Source organism: Petaurus breviceps, unplaced genomic scaffold (genome assembly GCF_028583685.1).
Source record: "Petaurus breviceps papuanus isolate PSGF00001 unplaced genomic scaffold, PetGlider_PUasm1.0 229, whole genome shotgun sequence".
Classification (NCBI taxonomy): domain Eukaryota; kingdom Metazoa; phylum Chordata; class Mammalia; order Diprotodontia; family Petauridae; genus Petaurus; species Petaurus breviceps.
Window position 1 is genome coordinate 854,018 of NW_027185903.1, and position 12,914 is coordinate 866,931.

A 12,914-nucleotide genomic window follows, 5' to 3' on the forward strand; every position below is an offset into this window, starting at 1 on the left:
ATCCTTGGGCTTCCTAAACCTTCTAACAATCCTTCCCTCTACACTCCCTCCCTACACCCTTACCAAAAAATAAATAAAGCTTTAGTGTTCTGTCTGGACACACAAAAGCAGATGTAATACGTTGCCTTAAGAGTTGTAAAATAGGGGTGGCTAGGTGGCGCAGTGAATAGAGCACCGGCCCTGGAGTCAGGAGGACCAGAGTTCAAATCCGGCCTCAGAGTCACTTAACACAAATACTAGCCATGCGACCTTGGGCAAGTCACTGCCCTCCAAAAAGCAAAAAAATAAAAAAAAAGAGTTGTAAAATACACAGCTGGATGGATGTAGCAGCAAGCACCCTAAGATACCCAGGATGGCTGCCAACACAGGTTCTTAGATCTGCTTTTCTAAAGGAAAGTAACTCAAAATGGGTTATTGCTTTAATAAAACATATGTCATTTCCCTAGTTCCAGGGAAAAAGGTCAGCACCCTGAACTTCAGAGAATACAAACAAGTTACAAGCAGAGAAACATCAGCAGACAGGCTTCCAACTGTCTGTTACATCCATACCTAGTCAGTTACCAGAGAGGGAAGCACCAACATCTGGGTTTTCAAAGTTGGGGGGCTCAATGGCTGGTCAAATCACAACTCCTCTTCTCAAAGTGAGCCCCAAAATAAAACCTCACATCAAGGTTTATATAGCCTTTTCCTGGATCAGAGAATGTCACAGCCCTCTTGACCCACTGCCCAATCACAAAGCACCAAGGTGTGGGCATTCCTGAAAAACAAGCCTCCCACCACAGGCTCCATGTGACCACATTCAGCCTATTAGGGGGAAGAGTATATTTTCAAATTAAGGAAGGTTCTCTGAGTTACTTAAGCCTATCAAAGGGCCTAGGGGCAGGGAAGATCTTAAATTCCCATTCCCATAACAACAAAACCTTGGGAAGTCCCTTCCTAAATTCAGAAGGCCACAACAACATTCCAAACTAAAGGCACACATTTTAAGAGGCTAAACGGCTATTTTTCAGGGGTGTTCTAGACTATAGGATTCATGATATAAGCAGCATTAAAGGAAATGGTCCCTTCCAACACTGCATCTAGAATGAGGATTGAGTACAAAATCAACTTTTTTTTCATTCCAATTTAACAAAAATATTCAGGAACACTACTTCACCTAGATATAAGTAAAGTATTTAAGCAAAGATTTGTGTTCAGAATCTGGCAGTAATAATTCTGTGAAATCTTTTGCTTTGCTCATTACCTCTCCTTTGGCCTAATTTCACTTGTTGGTTGTCTGGTGTTGACAAGATTGCTTGGACTTCACTATGACAGCTGAGCAGGAACTCTAGGTTTCTTCTGCTTATAACACCCATTTTTATATTTCTTTAAGCGTTCTCATCAGGATGGTGATACTTTTCTGTCCAAAAAGGAAGGGGTGGAAAAATGAGTGGGAATGATAGGCAAGGGATTATTCAGCTGTTCAGGGATGTTTAGTGGGAATTCCAATGTCAAGCTTTGAACAAGAACTCTAGGGAACTTGACTGGATCCCAGTTTTGCTTCAGATAATGACAGATTAAGTATAGATTTTTTAACAAACTCAAACCAACTGTTGTGGTTACTACTTGAATGTTTAAATAGAATCAAGTTTGTATGTATCATATGTTTATGTGGAAGGTGCTGTGCTATGTCTATGTGGAAGGCTAGTACTCTAAAACATAGTACTTGTCCTCAAGCATTTTATTACCACTTAATCTGTTTGAATCCTAGAATCTTAGGTCATAAAAGATACAAATATGATCATTTTTAGTCATGTTGAGTCAATTTCTCCAAAGGGCACTGAGAAACTTTCCAAATGGCAGTTTTACAAAACATGAAAACCCAGGTTACTTGTAAGTCCTGAAAAAAAGAGCACCTTCCATTCTTTATGAAGCATTCTGATTTACTTGGCAGAGAATTTAATACTGAAGAAAAATGTCTTGACACCTCAATCTTAAAATATACTGTTTCTAAATGAGTGTAACTTATGATGCCAAGGAATTCCGATTCTGTTCTTTCAAATTTTTCTATTAGTTTGGTGATCATCCAAATCCAATGATTAAAGATGAGACCAAAGTGAGAATAACTCTGTTATAATGTCAGTACATATATCTGAATGTCACCCTATGATATGAAGGTAATATATGGAAAAACCAAATATTTTTTAGAGCAGAATTATTAAATTTATTAACAAAATTTACAATAATTATAAAGTTTACGTGTGCAAATATAACTCCTTCAGTTACTATCCAATTTTACATAATGTCATGAAGAATTATTTTAAAATCGTTCCGATAAATATATTGCAGCTCTACATCCAGCCTGAATAGCACCTTTCAAGATGGCATATGCTGGTGCCTAAAAAGAAATATAAGATTGATTAGCTGTGCAATGCAGAGTTGCAAGAGAAGTTTCATAGTCAAAGATAGAAAGCACTCTGCACTAACATCTTGTTCCAGTTCTTCCACTAACTAGCAGTGGAACCTTCAACAAGTCACTCAAAAATCTAGACCTTAGTTTCCTATAATATAAAAATACAATGATTTCTAAGATCCCTTCAAATTTATTTTTAATCAATATCAGTTTTTACATATACCCTTTTCTATATCAGCCAAATTCCAAAACAAAACTAAGAACATAAGAACTTTGTAAAATGACAAGAGCTGTTCATTTCTCATACTTGAGGGAAGAAAGACCACTGGGAAGAATTACATTAAGAGAGAACGAAAAAACAGGACTCCCAATTGAATAATTTACATGATTACTGTATCATAATTCTTCCCCTTAAGTCCATTTTACTTTACCAATAACAGTGGCTAAAGCATCAATAGCAAACTGTAAATGACAGGTACCTACCAATTCTGCATCATGGTCAAGCCCCGTGTCATGGTGTTCTAGCTCCTCATCCCGAAATTTTTTAATGACCTGATTAAATAAAAATAATAGCAAGATAGTAATAGCATTTTATGGACCACAAAATGCAAATCATGTCTTCAGATAGTCTGGAATCTCAGAAAAAACACTAGATTTCAATTCAGCTCCTGACACTGCTGGCATACTTTGGGACAAAGTATGAGACTGTGTCTTGATCTGTAAAATGGGGAATATTACTACTTAACAACCTCAGAGAACTGTTGTAAGGAAACTGTTTTGTAAACTACAAAGCACTACGCAAATGTGAAAATTATTACAATATCTAATTTTTATATAGTACTTTTTAGTTTACAGAGCATTCCACATACTTTTTATTATGTCGTACTGCTAACCCTGAGTATAGATTTCTTTTTAATTATTATATTTGAAGATAAATGGTAGTTATTGAATGTACTTATTTTTACTGATGCTTTGCATAATAAATTAAGCAAAGGCCAAAGACTGACTGTATATTATATAAATTTACTCACAATTTTTTTTCTGAGTTAAATCTGCAAATAAGGCAGAAAAAGGCTTAAAAATGTGACACACCACTTCTTAGTCACCTCTCTTATAAAGACTTTGACACTTTTAACCTTGAAACTAAATTGGATTCAAGAAGTAGATCACATAAAATTATATATCTCTAAAAACACACAGAAATAAAGATAGAAAACTAGAAACATTTTAAAAGATTGATACTACATGGATGCTAAATATATGTTGATCATGATGACAAAATAATTCTATACATTTTGTCTGGAAACTGACTAAAATATTCTCTTCATTTTTTGTTTGACCTGTATTTATCCTAAAGGCATTTGTTCAGAATCTGCCAATAGTGATGCAGTGGAAAGCACTCTGGACTAAAGTCTTGTCCCAGCTCTTCCACTGTCTAGCAGTGGGACCTTCAGCAAGTCACTCAAAAATCTAGACCTCAGTTTCCAATAAATAAAAATCCAATGATTTCTAAGATACCTTCAAATTTATTTTTAATTAATATCAATTTTTACATATACCCTTTTCTAAATTAGCCAAATTCCAAAACAAAACTAAGCACCTGAAGGAGTTCTTCATACTTTTCTGGATCCTCTTCCATTAATGTCCTAATCTGGTTGTTATAATGGTGTGCTATTGACTCTTCTATAGCCACAGTGCAAGCCATTGCCCCTTCCTTTCCAAGTAAAGCTGTTCCAGCACCTGAAATCGTCCACATTACAAGTCATATTCCATTCTTAGCCTCCTTTAGATAAAATAAATTCACTTAAATGGAAACTCACCCAACACAAATCCCATTACATTCCAAAAGGGCATCAGAATAGTTGGTCGGACTCTAAATGTAATCATCAACTCATTAAACTTTTTGAGATGGTCCTTTTCTTGATCCCACATTTTCTGCAGGAGAAATAAACAGAGAATCCAACTACTTCATAGATACACATAACAAAGATTGTACTGTGTGCCATGGAAACTGCATTTTCTCAGTCTATATAATGAAAGGGAAATTGAGGTAGAAACATGAGGAAAAGACTTCTCTCTCTTCTCTGCTTTTTTGCATGCTTTACATTTCATTTTGCCCCACTTCAACCTAAACCATTCATTCACTTTTAAAAAGAGAAAATATCATCTCAAAAAAGAGACTCAGAGCAGAAAGAGAGAAAATCTAATGTCATCAAAAACAGATTTATTTCATTTCCAAAATAGTTTACTATATCTTATAGCTTTTCTGGAAATACCGGTGTTTCTATAAAGGTAAAAGATCTATACTGATGGGAATACAAAGAAATGAAATTTATTTTGCTTATTTTAAAATCTGAAAGGTCAGGATAATAGTTATAGTCATTTGATTTCAGGCTCTAGACTGTAATAAATAAACAAATAAAGCATCCCATACTTCTCACAAAAATCTCAATTAAGGCACGGTTAATCCCTTGTCAGTTTTTGCTTTCAGCTTGGACTCCTGTCATTAGTGACTAGTGAACATCACTATAAAATCAAATGTAAAGTACACAAGTCAACATATTTGAACTAAAAGGAAAAATGTCAAAGTTTTCACCTTTTTAGTGCTCTCACCCTCTTATAAACTGGCTTATTCTTTTACTCAAATGCTAACAGGTAAAATGTAAACAATTAAGAACTAGAATTACCTACAAAATATAACAGATATATTTACTTATAATCAAATAAGTGTTTCAGCAGAACAAAGTACAAAGATTCCTATATACAGACCTGAATAACTGGTCCGACATTTGTTCTACCTAGTACAGCCATTTGTCCAGCATATATACGGTTTGCTCCATATTCCCCGGCATGATCCACCCGAATGATACGATCTACAATGGCATAGTTGATATTTTCATAGGTCTTTCCTGTACTGCAAAATCTGATGCTGGCACTTCTTGCATAACCTATAAAACAAGTTGTACTTTGTGAGAATGTAAAATTATAATAAAGGTGATTCTGACCTTTCCTAATCTAACTGTAAACACCATATAAAAGTTAAATCTCTACTGTTATTTGTACTTAATTTTCTATTGATTTGCTCTCAAATCTATTCACATCCTTCTACTGTCCCCTCTTAAGTGTTCTCAATACAACCTGCAAGGGTTATTGCTTCCAAACAAGTTTTATTATTTCCACTTTCTGTCCCTTCCAATCAACCTCACTCTACAGCCATATTCATCTTCCTCAAGTCTAGATCCAATCATTCAATTCAACAAGTATTTGTGATGTCACTTATCTACTGAGAAACCTTCAATATTCTTACTGCCTCCTAAATAAAGTTCAAATTCCTTATCCTAGCATTCAAGCTTCTCCATGATCTGGTATCATTCTACCTTTCTGACTATCTCGTACTACTTTCTACTACTCGTACTACATCTAAGCTGAACCACTATATGCATACCTATATACCTTTACATATGTGTGCATATATTTTCTATGTATGTGTGTATACATACACACGTGTGTATGTTTATATATGTGTATATATACACACAAATATATATGTGTGTGTATGTGTATACATATATACAAAATGGGCAGTTAGTTAACAGAGTGGATAGAGTACTAGGCCTGGAGTCAGGAAGATTCATCTTACCAAATTCAAATCCGGCCTCAGACACTTCTTAGCTGTGTGACCCTGGGCAAGTCACTTAACCCTGTTGGCCTCAGTTCCTCATCAGTAAAATGAGCTGGAGAAGGAAATGGCAAATCACTCCAGTATCTCTGCCAAGAGAACCCCAAATGGGGTCATGAAGAGTTGACACAACTGAAAGGGCTGAACAATATACAAAATATATGTGTGTGTATACATATATAAAATGTAAGGTATGTATATGGGTAACCTGTTTGTGTGTGTGTGTATACATACATACATACAGAGGCTCCCTATAAACATACCCTTGGGTAGCTAGACAGAGGGAAAGAAAAGGGAACGAAGGAAGAAAAGAAAGAAAGAGGAAGAAACAAAGAAAGGGAGGAAGGGAGGAAGGAAGGAAGGAAGGAAGGAAGGAAGGAAAGAAGGAAGGAAGGAAGGAAGGAAGGAAGGAAGAGAAAGGGAGGAAGGAAAGAAGGAAGGAAGGAGGGGAGGAAGAAGGAAAGCTGTTTTGCCCAACTGGCCAGTTCCAGTTTGGTCCCCAGTGGGCAGCTCCTTTTCTACTCACATTGGTTGCTGTTTATCCTTCATTCTCAAAGATGACAATGACATCTGGAAGGTGATTCCATGACATACAATTGGATTTAAGTGAGGGAGGGCTGTGCAAAGTCACCAGCCTCACTTTCATCTTGAGAGCCATCTGAGTCCAGAGGTCAGATATGGATCAGGACAATTAGAGATGGCCCAGAATGCAGTGGAGATCCTTGGCCTTTTCAAGCTAAGGTCCTTAATAGGTCTCAGTTTGACTGAGGCAAAGTCTATTCAGTGATTAAAGCTTAATAAGGAATGAAGCAAAAAAAAAAAAAAGGCCTCTTTAAAAAAAAAAATCAACAGAAACAGCTGCTATTTACATTCATTCTAAGTCAATTAGGGTCCAAACAATGACGAAGTAGGGTCTGGCCATTATTTTTTCTTTCCTATAGTTCATATAGGGTATCACACCCTTACCTGCTGATGCTCAGCCCAAAAGGAATGTGAATTTTTAATCTCTGAAACTTTTTTTCCCCTTTTCTCTTAAAGACCAGCCTTAAACCCAAATCATTTTGGCTCTCTTGGATCGGTCAATAATAGGTACCAGGTCATGACCTTCTTGGTCAGGGTTTGGACCCCATTAGATCAGAAACAATATAAATGGCAATTGTTTCTATTTTGGCCAGAAACCCAGTGGGTGTCCCCCTCCCAGACTGATTTTTTTTAAAAGGAGGCCATTTTTTTTTTTTTGCTTCATTTCTTAGTAAGCCTTAGTCACTGAATAGGTTTTGCCTCAGTCCAAAAGACTGAGGCAGGTAGGTGGTGCAGTGAATAGAGTATCTAGCCTGGAGTCAAGAAGTCTCACCTTACCAAAATCTATGCATATTAGCTGTGTGGTCCTGGACAAGTCACTTAACCTTATTTGCCTTAGTTTCCTCATCTGTAAAATAAGCCAAAGAAAGAAATGGCAAGCCATTCCATTATCTCTGCCCAAAAAAGAAAAACCAAAACCAACCCCAAATGAGATCAAAAAGAGTCAGACAACTGAACAATAACAACATACACATCCTGCATTCTCTTATGTTTGAGCCAATATTTTGCCACAAGACTTGATTAGGTCTTACCAATATGGTACAGGTAATTTGGGGGGGAGGGGCAGTTGGGGTTAAGTGACTTGCCCAAGGTCACAATGGGTCGGATTTGAACTCAGGTCCTCCTGATTCCAGGGCTGGTGCTCTATTCACTGCCACCTAGCCGCCCCCCAGGTAATTTTTTTTTAAGTTTTGATTTCTATATGCTGTACCAAACAGGATATGCTGCATATAATTGGAACTTAATGTTTACTGAACTGAAATTACCTACTGTCTATTATACATATGAATTCAGCTTGTCTTTTGGATTATAATCTAACTTTTCTTAAATTGCTAAATAGCTGTAAAGTTCTTATGGGCATGCACAATGCTTTCTAAACTTCTTTTGTACACCTTAAAGTATCTAGTACAGTGCTGGGTATGTATATTCTCAGCAAAAGCTTGTTTCTGATGGAGAGGGAACATTTCCGTGTTCTACATCCAGGCAGGACAACTCAAGCACACAAGCACCTACCTATCTGGAAACAATTTGCTAGTCTGATACTTGCAAGCATTTTTTTCCTTTTTGTTTCTTCATGAATCTACTCGTCCAGTGGATAGAGCTGGCCTTGGAACTAAGAAAACCTGGGTTCCAGTGCCTCCACTGCCACACAGTAGCCGCACTACCTCCCCTCCCCCCAGTAAGTTAAACCTGTCAGGGCTCTGTAATGTAGACAGCTCTGTAACTTGAAGGGAAGCCGCTTCCTATACCAATGAAATCACGACTCCGGGCCCTAAGACCTTTCCTTCCCCTTGGTCAATCTCTTTGGCAAGGTGTGCCTATATGTGATAAAGAGCACGGCCAGCCAGATAGCCCCGTTTATTAAGCGCTGGGCCTGGAGTCAAGAAGGTCTGAATCCTTTGTCTAGCCACCAGCTGCGTGACCCTTGGACAAAGCCACTTGCGAGTCTCTACCAGCCTCAGTTTCCTCCTCTGTAAAACGGGGACAGTTCCGTAGCGCATACTTCCCTGGGGTTGTTTTAAGGGAATGCCTTCGGAGACTCCGCTCCTCCCTCCTTACCTGCGGGGAACCTCCGAGCTCCGGAGCACGGCCCCCAGAGCAGAGAAGCCGCAGTCACCCCGAGGCGGCCCACCATCGTTCAGAGTCTCCACCGAGAAACAGGTGAAATGGTCCTCAGCGCATTCTGATGACGGAGCTGGGGGACGCGCCGTGGGCGCACCCTTAATGACGCTAGCCTTCCTGCGCAGCGTTCCGGTGGGGCTGTGGCTCCTATTGAGCAAAATCTTTCGCCTCCTTCTGAGTAGGGCTGGGCTTCCTTAGTCAAGCAGCAGTTCCTAGTGGCTGGGAAGATCTAGCCAGGGTTCCTATTGGCTGAGAGCCAGGCCAGTGTTGGATGAGTACTCCTGGGGCTGCCCTGGAGGTGGGCACGTCAGAGCGCTTGGAAAAATAAAGGAGGGGAGGAAAGTCACTGGTTCTGGTGTGAAGGACTTGAGTCAGGCATTCGAGACACTTATCGGCAACTTGTTAGGAGAAAACATGAGTCATAAATTTCTACCAAGTGTGCTTACAGATGGCAAGAAAAATGGGGTGGACTTCACACCGATGAGACTGGCTAACATTATAGAAAAGAAAAATGACAAGTGCTGGAGGGGATGTGGAACTGATGGGGTGCTTGAGATCTGTGTTTGTAACATCAGTCTGTAAAATCACATTTCCCACCCCCTCCCCCACCCAGCCTCAGAGCATTATCTCTGCCCCTTCCCCCTGCCAGCACTCTGCCCAGCAACAACTCATGAACTGTTTATTTCTGCTTGGAACAATAACAAGCTACACCTATGGATCCTTCACTAAACCACCTATAAACATTTTAGCTTAGGCAAATGTTATCTCCCTTCGTATAGTGGCCAGCTGCATCTATGAATTCTTCAATGCCCTATCTATAGGTTAACTCCTCAGCCAATGATATCCACATACTCCATTAGCCTTGGTTCCCAACATCCATCTTGTCAAACATGACACTGATGGGTGACAGACTAGGCACTAAGTCTACCACTAGCTGACTTAGTGATGTTTCAGGCCTAAAACCACACCTCCAGGTAGGCCCCCCCTTGGGCATCCCAGTGAATTATGGGCAATATGCCTGTACAGTTGATTTTAAAAGTGCATGTCCCTTTAAGCACTGACCACTCCTTAACACCTCCCTAATCCCACCCTTACTCACCTAATTAGCATAGTTGACATCTGATTTACTGTCCTGACTCCTTAAAAACTATACCTATGACTTCTTTAAGTTTGCAGGTTCTCTAAGAACCCCTGTTTGCTGTAAATCGTTAACAATAAACATTTACAATCCTGACTCGAAGTTTGCTTGGGCCTACTGCATTCCTTCCAGACTGAATCGCAGGGATTCTGGTCATTGATCTTGATCAGAGTCCCTGCATAACCTATTGCCATTCCCATCAGAACTATAGGAAAATTAATGCATTGTTGCTGGAGATATGAACTAGTCCAACTATTCTGGAGAACAACTTGGAACTATGCCCAATGGGCTATAAAGCTGTGCATACATGACCTTTGATCCAGCAGTACCACTACTAGGTCTGTATCCCAAAGAGATCAAAAGGGAAAAGGACCTAGTTGTACCAAAATATCTATAGCAGCTCTTTCTGTGGTGACAAAGAACTGAAAATTGAGGGGATGCCCATCAATTGGGAAATGGCTCAACAAGTTGTATATGATTGTCATGGAATACTATTGTGCTATAAGAAATGATGAAGGAGATGTTTTCAGAAGAACTTAAGATCACCTATAAGAACTGATGCAGAGTGAAGTGAGCAGAACCAGGGGAATATTGTGCACAATAAAGCAACATTTTAAGGATGATCCCCTGTGAAAGACATAGCTGGGAAAAAAGAAATCAGCTTTTTTTTTTATTACTTTGATTTATTTTTAGTTTGATTTTAAGATTAGGCTCTTTTATTTAGGAAGAGCTAACCCTAAACTACGTCAGACTAACATAGTTCTTTACATATAGGTTACCTATAGATTTAGTGAATAGATAGATCAAGGAGACTTATCATTTAGAAGTCGATAATTTAGAATAAAATAATCATAAGATTATAAGGTTTTTCAAAAGCCTAAGTCCCCCTTTCTAGCAAAAAGGGGGTTGCCCAGAGGCCAAGTTCCCCCTTCTGGCAGCTGGAGAAAGGTTAACCAGATTAAGTTAAGCTCGATTTTCTTTAGAAAGAGTCAAAATTGAGTAATGGCCTCAGCTAAGGAAGATGGGGGGGGGGGTGAGTGCTAACCACTAACCACAAGTTCCTCCTCCCAGTACAACCTGGAGGAAAGGATGTCTGTAAGTATGGGAGAAGCTAACTAGTTGTAACCTTCCTTGTCCAATAGAATTGTGTTGAAAACAAGTTTCTATAATTTTTCCAATTCTTTTTTGTTAGGAAAAACATATCTGTAAATCACTCCTTGTCTCTGACCTCTGAGGAGTCAGATACCTGGTATAACATGCAAAAGTTAGATTTGCAAATTAAATCAGAGATGGCTCAGTAACTTTGTCTTCAGCTTCCTTTTTATTTAAGACAATTTTTACAGCTACTCTGATCAAGACAATTCCAAAGGACCCATGATGAAAAATACCATCCATCTCTTGAGAACTGACAGAGTCTGAGGGCAGACTGAAACATGGTTTTTTTTCCCCCGCTTTGTTTTGTGCCTTTTATTGTTTGTTTTGTTTTTGCAACTTGACTATTGTGGAAATGTTTTGATTGCCATCACATGTATAACTGATATATTGCTTGCCTTCTCAATGGAGAGGAAGAGATAATTTGTAACTAATTTTTTAAAATATTAAAAACAAATTAAGAATGAAAAAATAACTACAGGCTACTAGTAAAAATATCTTGGAGTTGACCCATCATGACATACATAGGAACTATGTGCACACAATTACAAAGCAATCTTCATATAGATGTTAATAATTGGAGAAATATTCATTGCTCATGGGTAGCATAAATGAAGCTTTTTTTTGCTTTTATTTTTCTTTCTTTTGCAACGTAATATGGAAATGTTTTGCATGATTTCACATAATGGCTATCATTTTGCTTGCCTTCTCAACAGGTGGGGGAGGGGGTTGGTGGGAGAAAACTTGAAATTAAAATTTTTTTAAAAACCTAATGTATAAAAAATAATAAAAGGCAGTGTGGGGAAAGGAAAGAATCCTTTTCTCCAATATTCTATTTCTGATATAACCATTTTTTCTATTGTATGTTTGAGCCTAAATTTCTATTTAAAGGTTAGATCACCTGGATCCTTCCATTTTAAAAAAGTGTTATCTTCAAATTTTCCAAGAGCATTTTGGTTCCCTCCTTGCCACCATCATACCTACATTTATATTTTCTTTGTACTTGTGGCACCTCCCCTCCAGTAAAATTTAAACTCCTCCAGGAGAGGGTACTTATTTTCTTTTTTTTAAGTTTATTCATGCCTTTTGTTTTTATATCACAGTGATATCTGGATATATTTGCTTCCCCCATTCCTCCATGAGTCTTCCCTTATAACAGAAAAATGGTTAAGCAAAACCTAGCAACACAACCATCAATTCATCTGAAAGTGAGGGCTGCCTTTTTTCATCTGGTTCTTGAACAAATTAAGCACTTAATATTTATTTGAATAAAATTGAATTGAATTGAAACAGGCTAATTCCATTTAAGGAAGATAAGTTCAGAAGCTTACTTCTCTGTTACCAGGTTAGTATGGGGACACAGTTGCCTACTCCAGTACAATGCCTTATCCAAATATTGTTGAATCAATATAGTCAGGTAGACAATACCAGGTTTTCAAATGCAAAAATCTAAACTTCCCCGTTGAGATTTGAGGAGGCCCCCCCCAAAAAAAATCAGGGTACTGGATAGGGTCATTTGGAATGAATTCAGGGACTCAAACATTCTTTAAGTCAAAGTGGCAAAGATTTGTTGCTGCACTTTTCAGCAGGCAAAAAGTTTATATGGTATAAACTATAGTAAAACATGTGCCAAATATGCTAACTAGGTGGGATTAGGCAGTGGAAATGATGGGGGGAATGGCAATAGGTTATATAGGGACTCTGATCAATGATCAGAATCTCTTCGATTCAGTCTGGAAGGAATTCACAAGGCCCAAGCAAAATTTGAAGTCAGGATTCTAAAAGTTTATTGTTACGCTTTACAGCGGGCAAGAGTTCTTAGGGAATCTGCAAACTTAAAGAAATCATAG

At 38.3% G+C, this 12,914-nt stretch overlaps 1 protein-coding gene across 1 annotated transcript; it reads right to left on the minus strand.

Annotated features, from left to right (window-relative positions):
* Positions 1-2,179: 2,179 nt before the first annotated feature.
* Positions 2,180-8,876, minus strand: COQ7 (coenzyme Q7, hydroxylase). The gene is made up of 6 exons (XM_069096033.1): positions 8,712-8,876; positions 5,162-5,340; positions 4,213-4,327; positions 3,993-4,132; positions 2,876-2,944; positions 2,180-2,377 (listed from the first exon to the last, which is right to left on the minus strand). Exons 1-6 carry the CDS (start codon positions 8,785-8,787, stop codon positions 2,300-2,302), a joined length of 657 nt encoding a protein of 218 aa, XP_068952134.1. The 5' UTR covers positions 8,788-8,876; the 3' UTR covers positions 2,180-2,299.
* Positions 8,877-12,914: the final 4,038 nt, after the last annotated feature.